The sequence below is a fragment of the Meles meles genome, chromosome 4, assembly GCF_922984935.1.
Source record: "Meles meles chromosome 4, mMelMel3.1 paternal haplotype, whole genome shotgun sequence".
NCBI lineage: Eukaryota > Metazoa > Chordata > Mammalia > Carnivora > Mustelidae > Meles > Meles meles.
In genome coordinates this window covers 9,605,701-9,620,350 of record NC_060069.1, presented here as the reverse complement: position 1 = coordinate 9,620,350, position 14,650 = coordinate 9,605,701, and the positions used below count along the sequence as shown (strand labels likewise).

General features: G+C 45.2%; 1 protein-coding gene across 2 annotated transcripts in view; it reads right to left on the bottom strand.

The window, feature by feature from the left end:
- Positions 1-14,650, bottom strand: part of CPNE4 (copine 4) — a 505,564-nt gene that overhangs the window by 25,467 nt on the left and 465,447 nt on the right. For both annotated transcript variants that reach the window (XM_046001314.1, XM_046001315.1), the window contains exons 9-10: positions 13,468-13,554; positions 9,672-9,731 (exon numbers count right to left, since the gene is read on the bottom strand). In XM_046001314.1, the coding sequence (XP_045857270.1) occupies positions 9,672-9,731; positions 13,468-13,554 (147 nt within the window). The remainder of the gene's footprint in view (positions 1-9,671; positions 9,732-13,467; positions 13,555-14,650) is intronic.

Here is a 14,650-nt window from a genome sequence, read left to right as displayed (position 1 = left end):
TGTTACCGGTGTGGTCTGTCTCAAAAGCCATACTCATATTTTTGTGAGTGGCGAGCTGCAGAGACGTGTTGACATGGTTATAATAAGTTTTCTGCAAGAAGCAGCTTCGAGTGAGGCATTAGCTTTTGGTTTTCCCTCATGTGAGAGAAGTCCTGCCTGTAACAGAGAAGAAGCCTGGATGCTCTGGCACCGTGACTGGGACGTAAAGAAGAAAAACCTCTGTCTTGGCACCAAGTAGATACTATCCTTGAATTTCTTAAATTTCTTCTGACCCCTGCCATCATTATCTAAGTAAGAGCTGACTCACTTAATACTCTTAACAACAGCAAACAACCACTACAGGCTCAAGCCTGGAGAGTGCGAAAATGGGAAGGATCATTTCTTCTGATTTCCAACATCATTACCAATTAAATAAAAGTTAACCCAGCCAACCCCTCTCAAAAAAAAAAAAAAAAAAAAAAGCTTCAGCTTGGGAGTGGGGAGTGTGGGGAGTGGTAGGGAAAAGATGGGGATGATTAAAACAATTAAAACAAAAGGAAAAAGCAAGAAATGTTTGTGTTACATCTCTTTTTCTTCAGGGCCTGTCAGGATCCACTCACAAGCTGACTACTGACAGAAAGGCTTTATGTTCTCTTATGATCCTGTGAGTGGGAAATGTTACTTGTATATTATTTGACAAAATTCCATTATGACACATAATTGGAATGTCCCATTGGATTTCTTTAGGGGGGACTGTCACTTCTGGAAGGACAGAGAAAAGGTGCTATGTGTTTCATTTCTGCTCCTGAAAGATGACCCTGTAAGAGCAAGGATGATAGGTGAAAATAGCCCCCATGCCTTATATTGTAATGCTACAACAGAATCCAAGTGATTAGAAGAGAAAAAGCGATAGTCTAACAATTCACTTACAACCTTTCTTTTTTCTTTCGTGTGAGATTATTTCTCCATTACTGGTTTTGCGTCCCTTTTCTTCCTCACCCCTCCCCGGGACTGTGTTGAAAAGAAATTTAAGCAGGATTCAAAATCTATTTTCAGAACACCCTGATGTTCTCAACAAAGGGAGTACCAGCTGATAAAAATGCTAGTACTAACAGTGTTTCAAAAGGAAAGGTCGGGTGGAGAAAAATCACACAGTACTTCCCCAACCCTGAGATGCCCTTGCTCAGATAACAAAGGGACGGAGAGAGGAGCAACCTTTGTTAAAACCCTACTCTGTGTCAGACACAGTACTATCTGCTTTCCAGGTTTTGTGTTACTTCGTTTTCATGAAAACACTCTGGGAAGCAGAGATTGCTATTCCTTTTTCTCGATGAAGATCTTCCTGATTCCCAGCCCAAAGGTGATAAAGTTTTCTGAGCGTAGAGCTGGGTTAAAACCCAAGTCTCTATGGCTTGGAAGACTGTTTCTCTATTATGCCATTATACACCCAAGGGAACATATATGGCTGTGGCTAGCATGCCAAGATGGTACTTGGCTATGTTTATTCCTCTAAAGAATGGAGGGGATTTAGCCTGGAAGTAAGGAGACAGGCTTAGAAGCAACTAGATTAATTTAGGAGAGATGAATTGAATGGCCTTGAATGAACAGCTGTTTGTAATCAGACCAGTTGAAAAGGTAGGAAAAGAGCCAGTAAAGTGTGTGTGTGTCTGTCTGTCTGTGCAATAAGGAGAATGTGTTATTGAGAATGGCTGGGGGTGATTTAAGAGGACCAGCAAAATCCAGCATCTTCTGAGATAGATTCCAGCCAGAAGGTAAAAGTCAACCCACTGAAAAAAAAAAAAAAAAAGTCAACCCACTGGAAAAAAAGAGGAAGACAATAGGTGAAGGTCCTTTGAATCAAGGACTGTGATGAAAAGTTCATGTGTTGGGGGCCTCCGTGTATTTTGTGAATAAGAATGAGATGTAAAGCACTCCAGGACCCACCCATGGGGCCTCAAGCACACAGAGGTCCAAATATATGCAGATTATTTCTGGAAAACTTCTCTAAGAGGAAAACTTGGGAGGTGCTTGAGAGACGGTGTCTGAAGAAACCATACACCTAGAGTCCTCCTGGTTTATGGATCTCAAGCATGCAGAGCCACCGTGCTGAGCCTTTGGGTTCTGATGAGACACACTTAAGGGGTATCAGTGCCTCCCACACAAGTACATGGCCTTTAGAAGGTAAAAACTGTGCCGGGAAGGCTAGGTGGAAAGCCACCTCTTTCCTACTGAAGAAAACATTTTAGGACTCTAGAGAATTCTGGAGAATGTGAGAAAGTTGTTATGGAGATAACCTTGATTCTGTTCCAATTTATCTAAAATGCAAATCACTGGCAGGTGTCGAGATGTTGTTATTAATACTCAGCACCTATGGCTCACAACCGCTCTGTTTAGGCGCTCTTCATCACGGATCGTCACAACCCTCTGCCTGTGCTTCTGCCTGTGCAGTTTAAAATTGTCCCATGTGCTGATTACCTGAGTATCAAGGGTATTCCATGGTAACAAAAGCTTGCTGGTGTCTTGATGTAAAACCGGAGAATGAAACCAGGTAGGAGAAAGCCCAGAAGGGAAAAACCTCCATAAAGAAAAACAACAACTCAAGAGACCTAAATGTTCCTCTTCTCCTCCCTAGTCATGGGCAAGAGCCTCCAAGTACGCAGGCACCAAGTGGCAGCATCCAAGCCCAGGTGTCTCACCTGAATGGATATGTTGTGTTACGGGGAGAAGATAATTTAACGTCTGGATGAACACACGCAGATTTTGGCAACAGTAGATATTAAAGTAGAGCACATATCTCAGGGTTGGGACTAGGGGAAGGCAAGAGGGGTGACGAGGGCATACATCCAAGGCTTTCGTTCCCAGCTGACCCTACACTTGCATGATCTTGAGAGTGAAGGCCTCCTTTTAAATCTTGGACCCCAGGTGCCTCTCTTGCTTCCTCCTCATTCTGGCCTTGTTGGTCATTTCATTTTCTAACAACTCTTCATCCTCAGGCTTGGAATAATTTCCTTATGCTTAACAAATTAGCTTGTGGCGGAGGTGACCGTGAGAAGGGGATTGTGACCAGAGAGGTTTAGGATAGAAAATGAAGAGGATTTGGTGACTGATGGATGGCAGTTAGGGAAAAGGAGTGGCCACATTTCTTTGGAAATGGAAGAGACGGCATCTTGAAGATAGTAGCAGCATCTGAATCTCCCCGTTAGAGGGTTGTTGTTGGGTCACCTGCTCTTGGCAGTGTTGTGTATACATACGAAAGGCCTGAGGGAAATTTTATTTTCTTTCTGCAGGCAGGCCTCCGGGGACTAAGTGGGGGAGGTTTCCACTCCGTTTTATCATTGACTAGACAACCATGGACAGTCTTAAGGGTATGGCAGCTGAGAGAGCTTTTTCCTGGCAAGTGATAGATTCTTAAATCTCCCTGATGAAGCTGGAGATAAAGAATCTATCTTCAGGAGGTGGCCTTCTACCAAGAATTCTCTGTGCTCTTTAAGTTAGCATTAGTGGAAAGAGAACAGAGCGAAAGGTTAGGTTTATTTTAAAAAGCAACAGGGAGGCAGTGAAAGACGGGATTAAGTTGAGAAATAAAAGCAAGAAAATGACTGAAAAGTACCAGTTTGTGGAGGTGGCCACCGACGCCTGGCTTCCTGAAGGCTGGTGGGCTCCCGGGGCGGCCACGTTTTCATTGTCGGGTAGGAAGCATTTACGAAAGCCTGTGGTTCTGGGGTGTGCTCCAATCTTCTCAGCGGGCGGCCCGGGAACAGGCGCCGGCCCGTGGCTCTCCCCTTCTGCCCAGGAGGCCTCGCTCATCATTAAGCAGAGCCAGTGGAACAGCTTTGCAAAACCTTATAGAGTCAGAATGGGAAATGCTCCCTCCACTGCCACCAAGCCCTGGGTGCAGAGCCGCTTCCGGAAAGAAGCTGGAAGCCAAGGATAAGCATCTGTCTTTGGATATGTTAAGCTTCTTCTGTGAAAGGAGACCGCTCCTCAGATCCCCTTGTCTGTCTGCCACACACAAGTCCTTTGAAACCTCCCCCGTATTTTCTAAGGCAAGCTGCTGGCCACCAACCTCTGGTTAGTGGCCTAATCTCTCTGTAGTCAACCTTTCTCATATCATCTGCTGGGGCAGCTGTTTTCTTTGTTTGTTTGTTTGTATATATTTATATTCAGCCTGGACTCATACAATAAGCCTGGTAGGTGAAGATACAGTTCAGTCTGGACCATTTCTTAAAGGACAGGTTAAACTCTTGTGCTTTTCTATTTCCTCAAAACTCCACTGGGGGCAAAGAAATAGGAATTAGACTGGATGGGAGACACCCCCAAGATTGCCTGGTTAATTTCCCACAAACTGCAAAGCATTCCCCTCTTCAACCCCGGGCTCCTTCTCATTTCTTGGAGGTCTACACCTCCCCACAGTCCACCAGTGTTTAGTCTGGGATATACTGTAAAGATTTAAAACTTGAACTGAGACACAGTGTAGATAAAGGATGCCCAGAACGTGTTAGGTTCGGGAAGATTTCCTGAGAGAATTTGTCTTAGGTGATCCTTTTCTTTAGGCTGGAAGATTAATCTGGGAGGAGCCACATTCATATTAGAGTACCAAAATGTAGACTGTAAAATCAGAAATAAAGGAAGTACCATCCTTAATGGTAGAAAATTGCCAATACTAAAAATGGCCATCTGAAAATATGAAAAAACAACAACAACAACAAAAAAAAACCACTTGTTGGGGGTCACTGGGACCACTTGAAAATCTGACACAAGATTTATATCCTCTTACCAGGAAATGCACACACTTAATTCTGCACACAATTTTGGGAGTTCAAGACTGCCCCTGAGGTCAGTTGTCATTCCTTAAGGATTTCACTAGCCTAACAGGTCATGTTTTCTTCTTCCTTTCTAGATTTTCTCTCTCCTCTCTCTCCTCCTCTTCCTCATGTCTTAAGACATAAACGTTTTACCTGGTTGTAACCATAGGGTAGCTCTGCTTTACATTCTTTTTTATTTCACTTAACATTACGTCATAAAGGTGTCCCGGTACCATCAATCATTGTAATTATCATTTAAAATGACTTTACCATAATCCACCTAAATGAGGTACTGTAATTTACATAGCCATTATCTTATTGTTGGACATTTAGGTTGCTTACAGCTTGTCTCTGAAAATCTGCTTTACAAAGTACATTTTTAAATATCTGGAAAAGCAGTAACTTTCAAAGGAAACAGTGAACTCTTCTACCGTTTTCTTTCCAAATACCTTATGGTGTCTGTCTCTTCTATGCTGTCTATGATTTTGTGTTTTGTGTGTGAAATTCTAGTATCTATTTTATTTTTGGCTGCTGTGCCATGTGCCAAACACAGTGAACTCCATCTCCCCCTCTCTAGTCTGTTTCTCATCTGCCCACCTCCTCCCACCTCTCCCTAGACTGCCACATGACAATTGCCCTCCAGTTCTTATGATTTGAGGATTCGAAGGAGGAGATGGAATGTCCTCAGGGGTGCCCTTGACCTCCCGAAATTGCATGCAGAATCAGGTGTGTGCATTTTCCAGTGAGAGGATATAGATTGTGTATCAGGTTCTCAAGTGGGGCCATGGACCGAAAAAGAATCATTGACTAGGGCTCTTTTTAGCATCTTAGTCTCTTTCCCTCCCCTGGGGCTTCTCCTCCATTTATGGTCAGATTCTAGCCTGAAACCTCCCCTCTTTTAATCTTCAACTTGCTCTCCTCCTTTCCCTCTCTTGCCTCCTCTTCCCTGCCAGCCTTCTTGAATGAACAGTTACACCTGCTATGTTCACTTCCTTACTTCTGTCGACACCCTAACTCCTGGCTCTCCCTGTCTCACGTTGCTGAAATTGCTCTTACATAAGATGATATGTGCCTCTTTATCACATGACCCAGTGTTTAATTCTTCATGTTCTGACTTCTTTCTCCCATATGAGATTATTGCCCTTGATCTCATAAAATTTTCTTCCTAGTCATTTGAAGTGCTGCCTTGTCCCAGACCTTTCCTTGGCATTTCTTCTCCTACTGGTTGCCCCTCTTTCTCCTGCTGCCCAATGCAGATCTTCTACAATATCCTGAGACCTTTTCTCTCTGTATTCTTCTCTCTGGGCATCCCACCCAGACCCATTTGCTTGCAGCTTCTACCTCTTCTCCTGAAACCTAGGACCGTATTTATGAGTGCCGTTTCTACTGGGAGGCCTGGAAAAACATCAATCAGGTCCAAAAGCAAATCATCATCTCATTGGCAGCTCCTTTGGATTTCTGTGTTGCCATGAATAGGATCGCCATGCTTTGTCAATCAGGCACAAAAGATCTGAGTCCTCTGGATTCCTCTTTCTCCCTGACCTTCCATCTCCTCACTGGATCATGGGCCAAGGCTTATTGGACTCTCTTGCCACAGTGTTCCTTCCTACTGCTGCCCTGATAGCTTAGCCTCTTCTTACTTGTCACCAGGACTGTTAATTTCTTCTGGCTTCCCCTTCTGGACTCCCCTCATCACCTTCAATGCCTTCCACCAAACACTCCCAGTTTAGTTCTCTAAAGCATGTGCCCAATTGTTTTAATGTCCTGCTCAAGATTCTTCTGACCATTCCCTTATCCACCTCATTACTTCAAAATTAAAAGCCCTTCAAATTCTTAATCCAAACCACTTCTCCAACCCTCCTCTGAATATACCCAATGTATGCATACTGACCCAAATATGGCTTCAATATTTATCATTAGAATATATGAATGTGTAAACATTTAAGTTCATAGGGATGCTTTTTTTTTTTTTTTTCTTTAGAGAGGTGGAGGTGGGAGGGTCAGAGTGAGAGGGAGAGAGAGAATTTTAAGCAGGCTCCATGCCTAGCACAGAGCCTGATGTGGGGCTCAATCTTACAACCCTGAGATCATGACCTGAGTCAGAATCAGATGTTGGACACTTAACTGACTGAGCTACTCAGGCGCTCCTGTAGGAATGCTTTTAAAGGAAAAACCTAGTATCCTAGTTATTCATCTAATTTCTTGTTTTTTCCTAAACCTTACCTCTCCTTTAAGGTTGAGGGTTCAATCCATTACAATTCAATAAAGGTCCCTAATATACCTCAGCCTGGCACCTGAAGGGAAAGATGCTCCACTTCTGACATTCTTTTTTTTTTTTTTTTAAGATTTTATTTATTTATTTGAGAGACAGTGAGAGAGAGCATGAGCGAGGAGAAGGTCAGAGAGAGAAGCAGACTCCCCGTGGAGCCGGGAGCCTGATGCGGATCTCGATCCCGGGACTTCGGGATCATGACCTGAGCCGAAGGCTGTCGTCCAACCAACTGAGCCACCCAGGCGTCCCCATTTCTGACATTCTTAAGGCTGAATCAGAAGCACCAGGTATCTGTGAAAACTGTAAAAGCTTTCTCTGAGCTCCTGCTTGTAAAGTGTACTGGTGAGAGTGTTGTCAGGAAACAAATGGTCCCCTCACAGGGGATGATCCAGGAGAGCTTAATAAAAAGACTGTTCAAAAAGTCTGAGGGGGGGGGCGCCTGGGTGGCTCAGTGGGTTAAAGCCTCTGCCTTCGGCTCAGGTCATGATCCCGGGGTCCTGGGATCGAGCCCCACATGGGGCTCTCTGCTCCGCAGGGAGCCTGCTTCCCCCTCTCTCTCTGCCTGCTTCTCTGCCTAGTTGTGATTTCTCTCTGTCAAATAAATAAAATATTTAAAAAAAAAAAAAAAGTCTGAGGGGGACTAAGTCAATAAGGTAGGGAGGAGGAGCGGGTACTGGGGAGGTGCTGGCGAAAACCATTAAGGTGGTGCCTCCGGCTGGGGAGGATCAGCAGGAGTGACGAAGGAGGGAAGGGCCATCCTTCTCTGTCAGGCAGGCCCATGGACGTGGAGCTGGGGATGCTGTGGGGTGAAATTTCTGGTGTGCATGGGGGCTGGTTCCTTGTCGCATAACTCCAATGGCAGAGTAAGTCCCTGAGGTTGAATAAGGCATTGTTTAACAGCATGGAATCTATAAACTCTAAAACAGATCCAAATCAATAGAGCTTTCCCTTGAAAACCTATAAATAGTTTCCTGAATGGCTCCTTTGCCTAAGATTGTGAGACACTATTTCCGGTAGCTCTCCTATATGACATTGCTGGCTTCTCTATTCCCATTTGTGTACATCCAACATGACAGGGAGCCCATAGGACAGCTGGTGTTAGGTGTGGTGCTCACGACGAACATGTCTGCTACTCTCTGTGTGCACCCACATGCAGTGCACATGGGAGGGCTGGGTAGGGGCATCTTCAGAGAGCCTTAGACTTCAAAGAAATGACCAAATTCTATAACTAACTCATAACCATTGAGCAGTAGATGAACAATGCTCAAAGTCTAGGGGGGACAAATGCAGACCCATCTGAGATTAGAGTAGAGGACACGCTTCTAGTTAAGGAGAGGTTAGCCTATCAAACAACCCCTTAACTCATCCTCTTGGAACTCCCCCTTTTGGTCCTTTGAGTACCACCATCCAATTCCCAGAAATACAGTGGTCCTGTCTACCCTCTTGGGCTTAAACCTGGACAAAAGAAATTAAACCATCTGCCTTGCTTTCTTCCTATGACTGAGCCACTTGAAGGAGCTAAACAGGGCTGAAATTCATGATTATATGTCTATAAGATGAGGAACAAAAGCTTTTCAGATTGTGTTTCTCTTGTTTGCCATGTGGCTTTCCCATAGGTTTTAGCAGCTCTATCTCTGGCCATTTGGGGATGTTCTTTCTGGAGGTCACATCAGCCCAAAACTAGGAGGGTTTCAAATATTAAGTAAGTTGTTCTAGGGCAGATGTACTCATAAGCTTGGTCTACCAGGCATCTTAAAAAAACCCAGCCTACACACCCAAATACACACTTGGAGTGTATAATCCCAGGTGCTCATAAGGTATATGTAGGAAATGATCCCCCATCCACCCAGTGAGTCTAGATACTCCATCTCTCAACTCTGAAAGACTAGTTCTCCAATATTTTGGAATGCACCTCTTTCTTGTCTGACAAACCACTTGGATGGCTTCCTCTGGGCACTGGCCATCTAGTGTTGGTGCTTGTGTTTGGGCTGCATCTGCCTTGGCTCAGTGGGACTTACCAGCATGGTTTACTCCTTGTCATCCAGCTCATCAGATGATGGGATCTGGCAATATGCTCACTGTCCCATGCCTCAAGTAGTTACTGGAAGAATGGGAAGCACAAGGAGTTCCCAAACCACTTGAGGATAAGTGGCATGAATTTCCTGATATGACTTCCTTACAACCATACTCACTGGAGAAAACAGAAGTATGATATCACTTTAAAAACACGATACCGGGGTGCCTGGGTGGCTCAGTCAGTTAAGCGTCTGCTTTTGGCTCAGGTCATGATCCCAGGGTCCTGTGATGGAGCCCGGTGTGGGGCTCCCTGCTCAGTGGGGAGCCTACTTCTCCCTCTCCTCCCCACTTGCTCTTGACCTCTGTTGCTATCTCTGTCTCTCTCTCTCTCTCAAGTAAATAAATAAAAAAATCTTTAAAAACAACAACAGCAACAACAACAGCAACAACAAGAACATGATACCATACAGTATTCCAGCAATGAGATCTGAACAAAGCTGACCCAGGGTTTAATAAACTTTTGTCTCCTCACACCCCCATCCCAGTGCCATTCCCCACACCTTGGTCCCTGAATATGAACAAATATGGAAACAACTTACTGTAAACTGGATTTGACAGCCACCCATGATGTAGTCCAAGAAAGAATGCATCTTGTGGATCTGCATGGGAGGATGAAAGGAAACTGTTTTAGTAACAGCACAATCTATTTCCTTATGGAGCGGAAGCGTAATCTTTGGAGTTAGGCTACTAACCTAGAAGAAAGAGCAGACAGGGATCTGCAAGGAAAAGAGGGGTCAATTGATTTTGGCATCTTAAAGGAGAGAAAAAGCAATGGTTAATTCAGATGACCCTGTGAGGGCTGCAGCTACCTATGCCTCCTGCTCCCTTCTCTTGCTTCCGGGAGCCTCCAGGGAGATACTACACTTGGCTTCAATTTTGGTCCCCATGTCTAAGTCCCAGTCTGGGTAACATTCTTAATACCAAAAGTAATCTAGATTGGTGGCTGCAGGTTTGGCAATGATCTGAGAAGGCCTTTACTGACCGTTTCCCACTCGTGAGACTCCTGCCATGCCATGAACAATGAACTTATGAGCACTAACTCTAAGCCAGGGACGTCACATCCATAATTTCATTTAATTCTTAGAATCACCCTATGAAAATGGTATTATCATTATGACTGTGCCACTTTGTGGAGGAGGGTGCTGAGGCTGAGATCACCTACCCAGTCGATGGTGGAGGTGGGACTCCAATGATGGCTGTCTGGACTGCGTAGTCCATCTTTTGGACCTCTGTGCTGGAAGTCAGTATGGTCCCTGCTTTCTGCCCAGCCACAGTCATCTGTGTTCTCGTGTGCCTTACCGATTTCTGGGCTTCATTTCTGCTTCCTTATGATTCTGCTGCTTGACTCTGGGGGATGTTCATCCACTTATTTATTGAACAAGTATAAGGGTCTATTTAGCCAGAGCAATTCCATCTGGTTAAGCAGTGATTTTGTTGTTTATGCTGTAAAACTTACACGGACCCTGCCCCCCTCTCAGGGAACTTACTTAAAAGCAAGTCCGGGAAACCAGTCCCAGGTAACAAAGCTCGAATACAAGGGCGGGTCAGGCCAGGTGGAGACATCCAATCAGTGGGGCACGCATACTGTCTCCCTAGCTACCAAGGAGTGTGGGTCCCACCTTTTGGGCGCCCATTCTGACCAAGGTGATAGGCTAGTTCAAATATCTACTAGGGTAAATTGTAATTCAATTGGCCACCCGTGTGTGACCTAGCATGACTGTGCAGCTTTCTCTGTGTGTTACAATCTCATTGGCCACCTGTGTGTGGCCAGGCCCAACCACATGGCCTTTGTTCTATAAAAGTTAGTCTGTAAGGCAGAGAGGGGTCGCCTTTTTGTAAGAGATGGTCCTGGCCAGTCGGTTTGATTTTCGATGCTTGGCGCGAAATAAAGCTTTGCTTGACCTTCACTTTGTATCAGTCTCGCTCCTTTGATCACAGACCCATTATTGGAGGATCTAACACAAGGATTTACTGAGCCCCCATCACGCACTAGATGCTAGGAATATGGTGATGAGAAAACCAGACACGGTCCCTGTAGTCCTGGAGCTGGCAGACTGGCCCCTTGTACCTGGGCAGGCAGTACCTGTGATTTTTGACCCTCAATCCTCGGATTCTATCTGATGTTCTGGGCAGCTTCTGAGACTGACCCATGAAATCCCATGTTGGTGTGTCTCTAGGTACCACCTCCAGGTAGGACACATCTCTTGGCAGACTTTTCTCAGGCTTGATGTTTACTTGGCCCCTGGAAAAGTGCCTGTTCCTGCGCCCCCCCCCCCCCTTTTTTAAGGGAGAGAGAGTATGCAAGTAAGGGTGAGAGCACGAACAGGTGGGGAGGATCAGAGGGAGATGGAGAAGCAGGCTTCCCACTGATCAGGCACCCCAATGTGGGTCTCAATCATGACCTGAGATGAAGGCAGATGCTTAACTGACTGAGCCACCCAGACACCACATGCTCCTGGCTTCCTTACGGTAATGCTTTGCTTGATGATTGGGATACCCTACTATTGTCTGTACATCAAGGAAATAAGAACTTGGGAATGAGCTGAAATACCATAGCCCCTGAGCACTAAACTGTAAGATGAATCCATGGAGGATCAAAACAGACTTGCACACAGCCACCTAAAGGAGATAGACAACCACTGAAGTGGTTCATCTAGATCTTTTTTCCTGCTTCCCTGGGCACAAGGATGTTTTGAATGTACCTGGGATTTGATCTGTAAGGTAAGATGATCAGAGACAACTGGCTTTGGGAGAAGAGTTTCTTTGTTTATTTTTTAATATGGATTTTTTTTTCCCTTTAAGATTTTATCTATTTGTCAGAGAGAGAATGAGCACAAGCAGGGAGAGCAGCAGGCAGAGGGAGAAGCAGGCTCCCCGCAGAGCGAGAAGTCTGATGCCAGGGCTCCATCCCAGGTTGAGCCTAAGGCAGATGCTTAACTGACTGAGCCACCCAGGTGTCCCTGGAAGAAGAGTTTATTACTCACAGCGCCCGGAGGATAGGAGGTATGTCACGCCACCCAAGGGTCACGCGGGGAAGCACCAGTGTCCGTCAGAAGGCAGAAAGACCGAAGGGCAAGTGTTGGCTGAAGTCTTTATTGTGTTTTTGTGTGGGGGCGGGGTAAGGAATGAGTGGGGCAGGGAAAGCAGTTAAACTGGTTTAGGATTGGAGAGTCTGAATAATTTTGGTGGCTCTGGGCTATAGAGGCGGTCTCTAATTATCTGAAGTGTGGACCCACGGTGCTACAGGGCCATAGGAATAGTGGCTCCGTATGTGAGAGCTCCATAAAGGAGGTGGTTGGGGGTACAGGCTCTGGATTGTTTGGTCTGCATATCAAAGGTAGGCTCACAACCAAGCTCACAACTTGTTTGCTCTCTCCAGGAATTAGCTAACCCTGGAGGCGCAGACCCTACACCTGTCCACAAGGCTCCAAGATGTTAAAGCATCAAAAACTGTAGAAAATAAAAGTCACAATTAATACAATGATCCCGATGGCTAATTCCAATACACTGTTCCCTAGTCCCACTGACTGATTCAAGAGGTGGTCACATCTGTCTTTCCTTTCCTCTCGCTCTTGCTATGAGAGGATGTGCAGTGCCTGGCAGGAGAGAAGGAACCTGATATACACAGAGAGAAGCTAGCTGGCATTTAAGTCTTGTATGGTGGAGTCAGACAGGCATAGGTTAAAATCTCAGCTCTTAAACTTACCATGTGTGTGACTAGTTACGTGGTCTCAGTTGACAGCGGAAATCTCAGGGTTTGGATACAAGTTAGACAGAACTCATCATCGTTACTCTCACATAGTAAATACTCAGCCGGGGCCAGGGTTATTCTCAAATGTGATTTCAGAGGTTTGATTATTAGCATGTAGGATTTTCTGTGAATCCAGAGCCCTTCTGGGAGGAGTGGCCAGACCCCTGTGATCTTCACCACAGCTTTGTGTTCATGGACCTTTGCACCACGGGTGAAATGTCACTTAGAAAACACTGAACACTGTGACGAGCATAAGGTAGGGGCTCTGGAAATGCTGGCTTACCCTTCTGGGGGATCTCTCTCTGATGTTCTTCTGGACAGAGAAGAGCCTGGCATGTGACCAGGACTCCCCATCTTTGGGGGTATGACTGTCTTTGTGGAAGGGATGGTGGTATCAGGCCACCACTTCTCCAAGACCACCTATGCCTACATTTCTCATTGCACATCCATTAATACATTGACTTTCTGATTTCTATTTTAAAAAACACACCTCCTTGACATTCTCTCCCACTGACCATACAACCTAAGCTCTTCCTCCCAGACAGCCCTAGCTTCGCACTTCTTGAGAGGAACTACATACATACCTTGCACTGATTCAAAATCACAATGCCTGAGTTCTTATAATTCTTCTTCTTGGCTTTGTACTTGGGGTTGATGCACTCCCACTGCACCTGCAACAGGAAGAAGGGGAGTCATTTGATGAGGCCAAGCCCCCAGATGCTGCAGCAGATGCGTCTGAAGGCTACCAAGTGGTCTCTGTGTGATAACGTTTGCATCATGGGGGATGGTTCAGAGGCATGGATGAGTGAGACTGATATTGGATGGCCTGGTTTGAATCCTGGTCCCAACAATTTCCAGCCAGGCAACCCTTAGCAAATTATTTGATTCCTCTATGCCTTGGATATCTCCTCTGTAAAATAGAGCTGATAATTGTATCTCTCAGGATTATTGTGAAGCCTTAATAAATAATCCATGTCATACATTTAAAATGGTGCCTGGCACTTGTGAATGCTTTCTACTAATAGGGTTAAATTGCAACAGAGGGAAGGAGACATATGTAGACACATTCCTAACATGAGTGTTGAGCCTTAGTGTCTAGGAATTGGCTTTTAATGTCAAAACACTGAGAGACATTGAATGTTGGCTACAGGAAGTCAGTGGGAATAATGATGAGTTTGCATAGAACCTCACTGAGAACTAAAATAATGGAGTGATACATAACACAATGGTGACACAATAGATCTCCAAAGGGGATAGTATCAGAGCTGTGGGAGTGGCTGGAACTGAGGAGGTAGCTGGGAAATAAGGGAATGTCTAGGGGAAGAGATATTAATCTTTCCGTCCTACAAGACTTCATGCGACAAAATCAACTACAAGTGAAACATTCAAGAGTCACTGAATGCTCCTGCCCACCATTCTATGGGAGCCAGATCCCTGGATTTCCACTCAGGAGACAAATTTCCATTCTCTCTGACAATTAGGAATATCTCAAAATAAAGCAATTTCTGAGGCAGATGTGAGTGGTGTAGACTGATACAGCTTTGACCTTCACTGATCCATTTCTCTCAGTGTTCATGCATTTTTGTAGCTCTCTCCCACAATGACAGTGAGCTTAGTCCTGTGATTTCTTTTGGCCAATGGGACATTAGCAAAAGTGAAGTGCGCACAGGACTAAAAATGCCTTCTTCCTGCTGCTGGTGTGTTATTACCACCATGCAGAAAAGCTTAGGCTGATCTCCTGGAAAACAAAAGTGTACACGGAGAAAT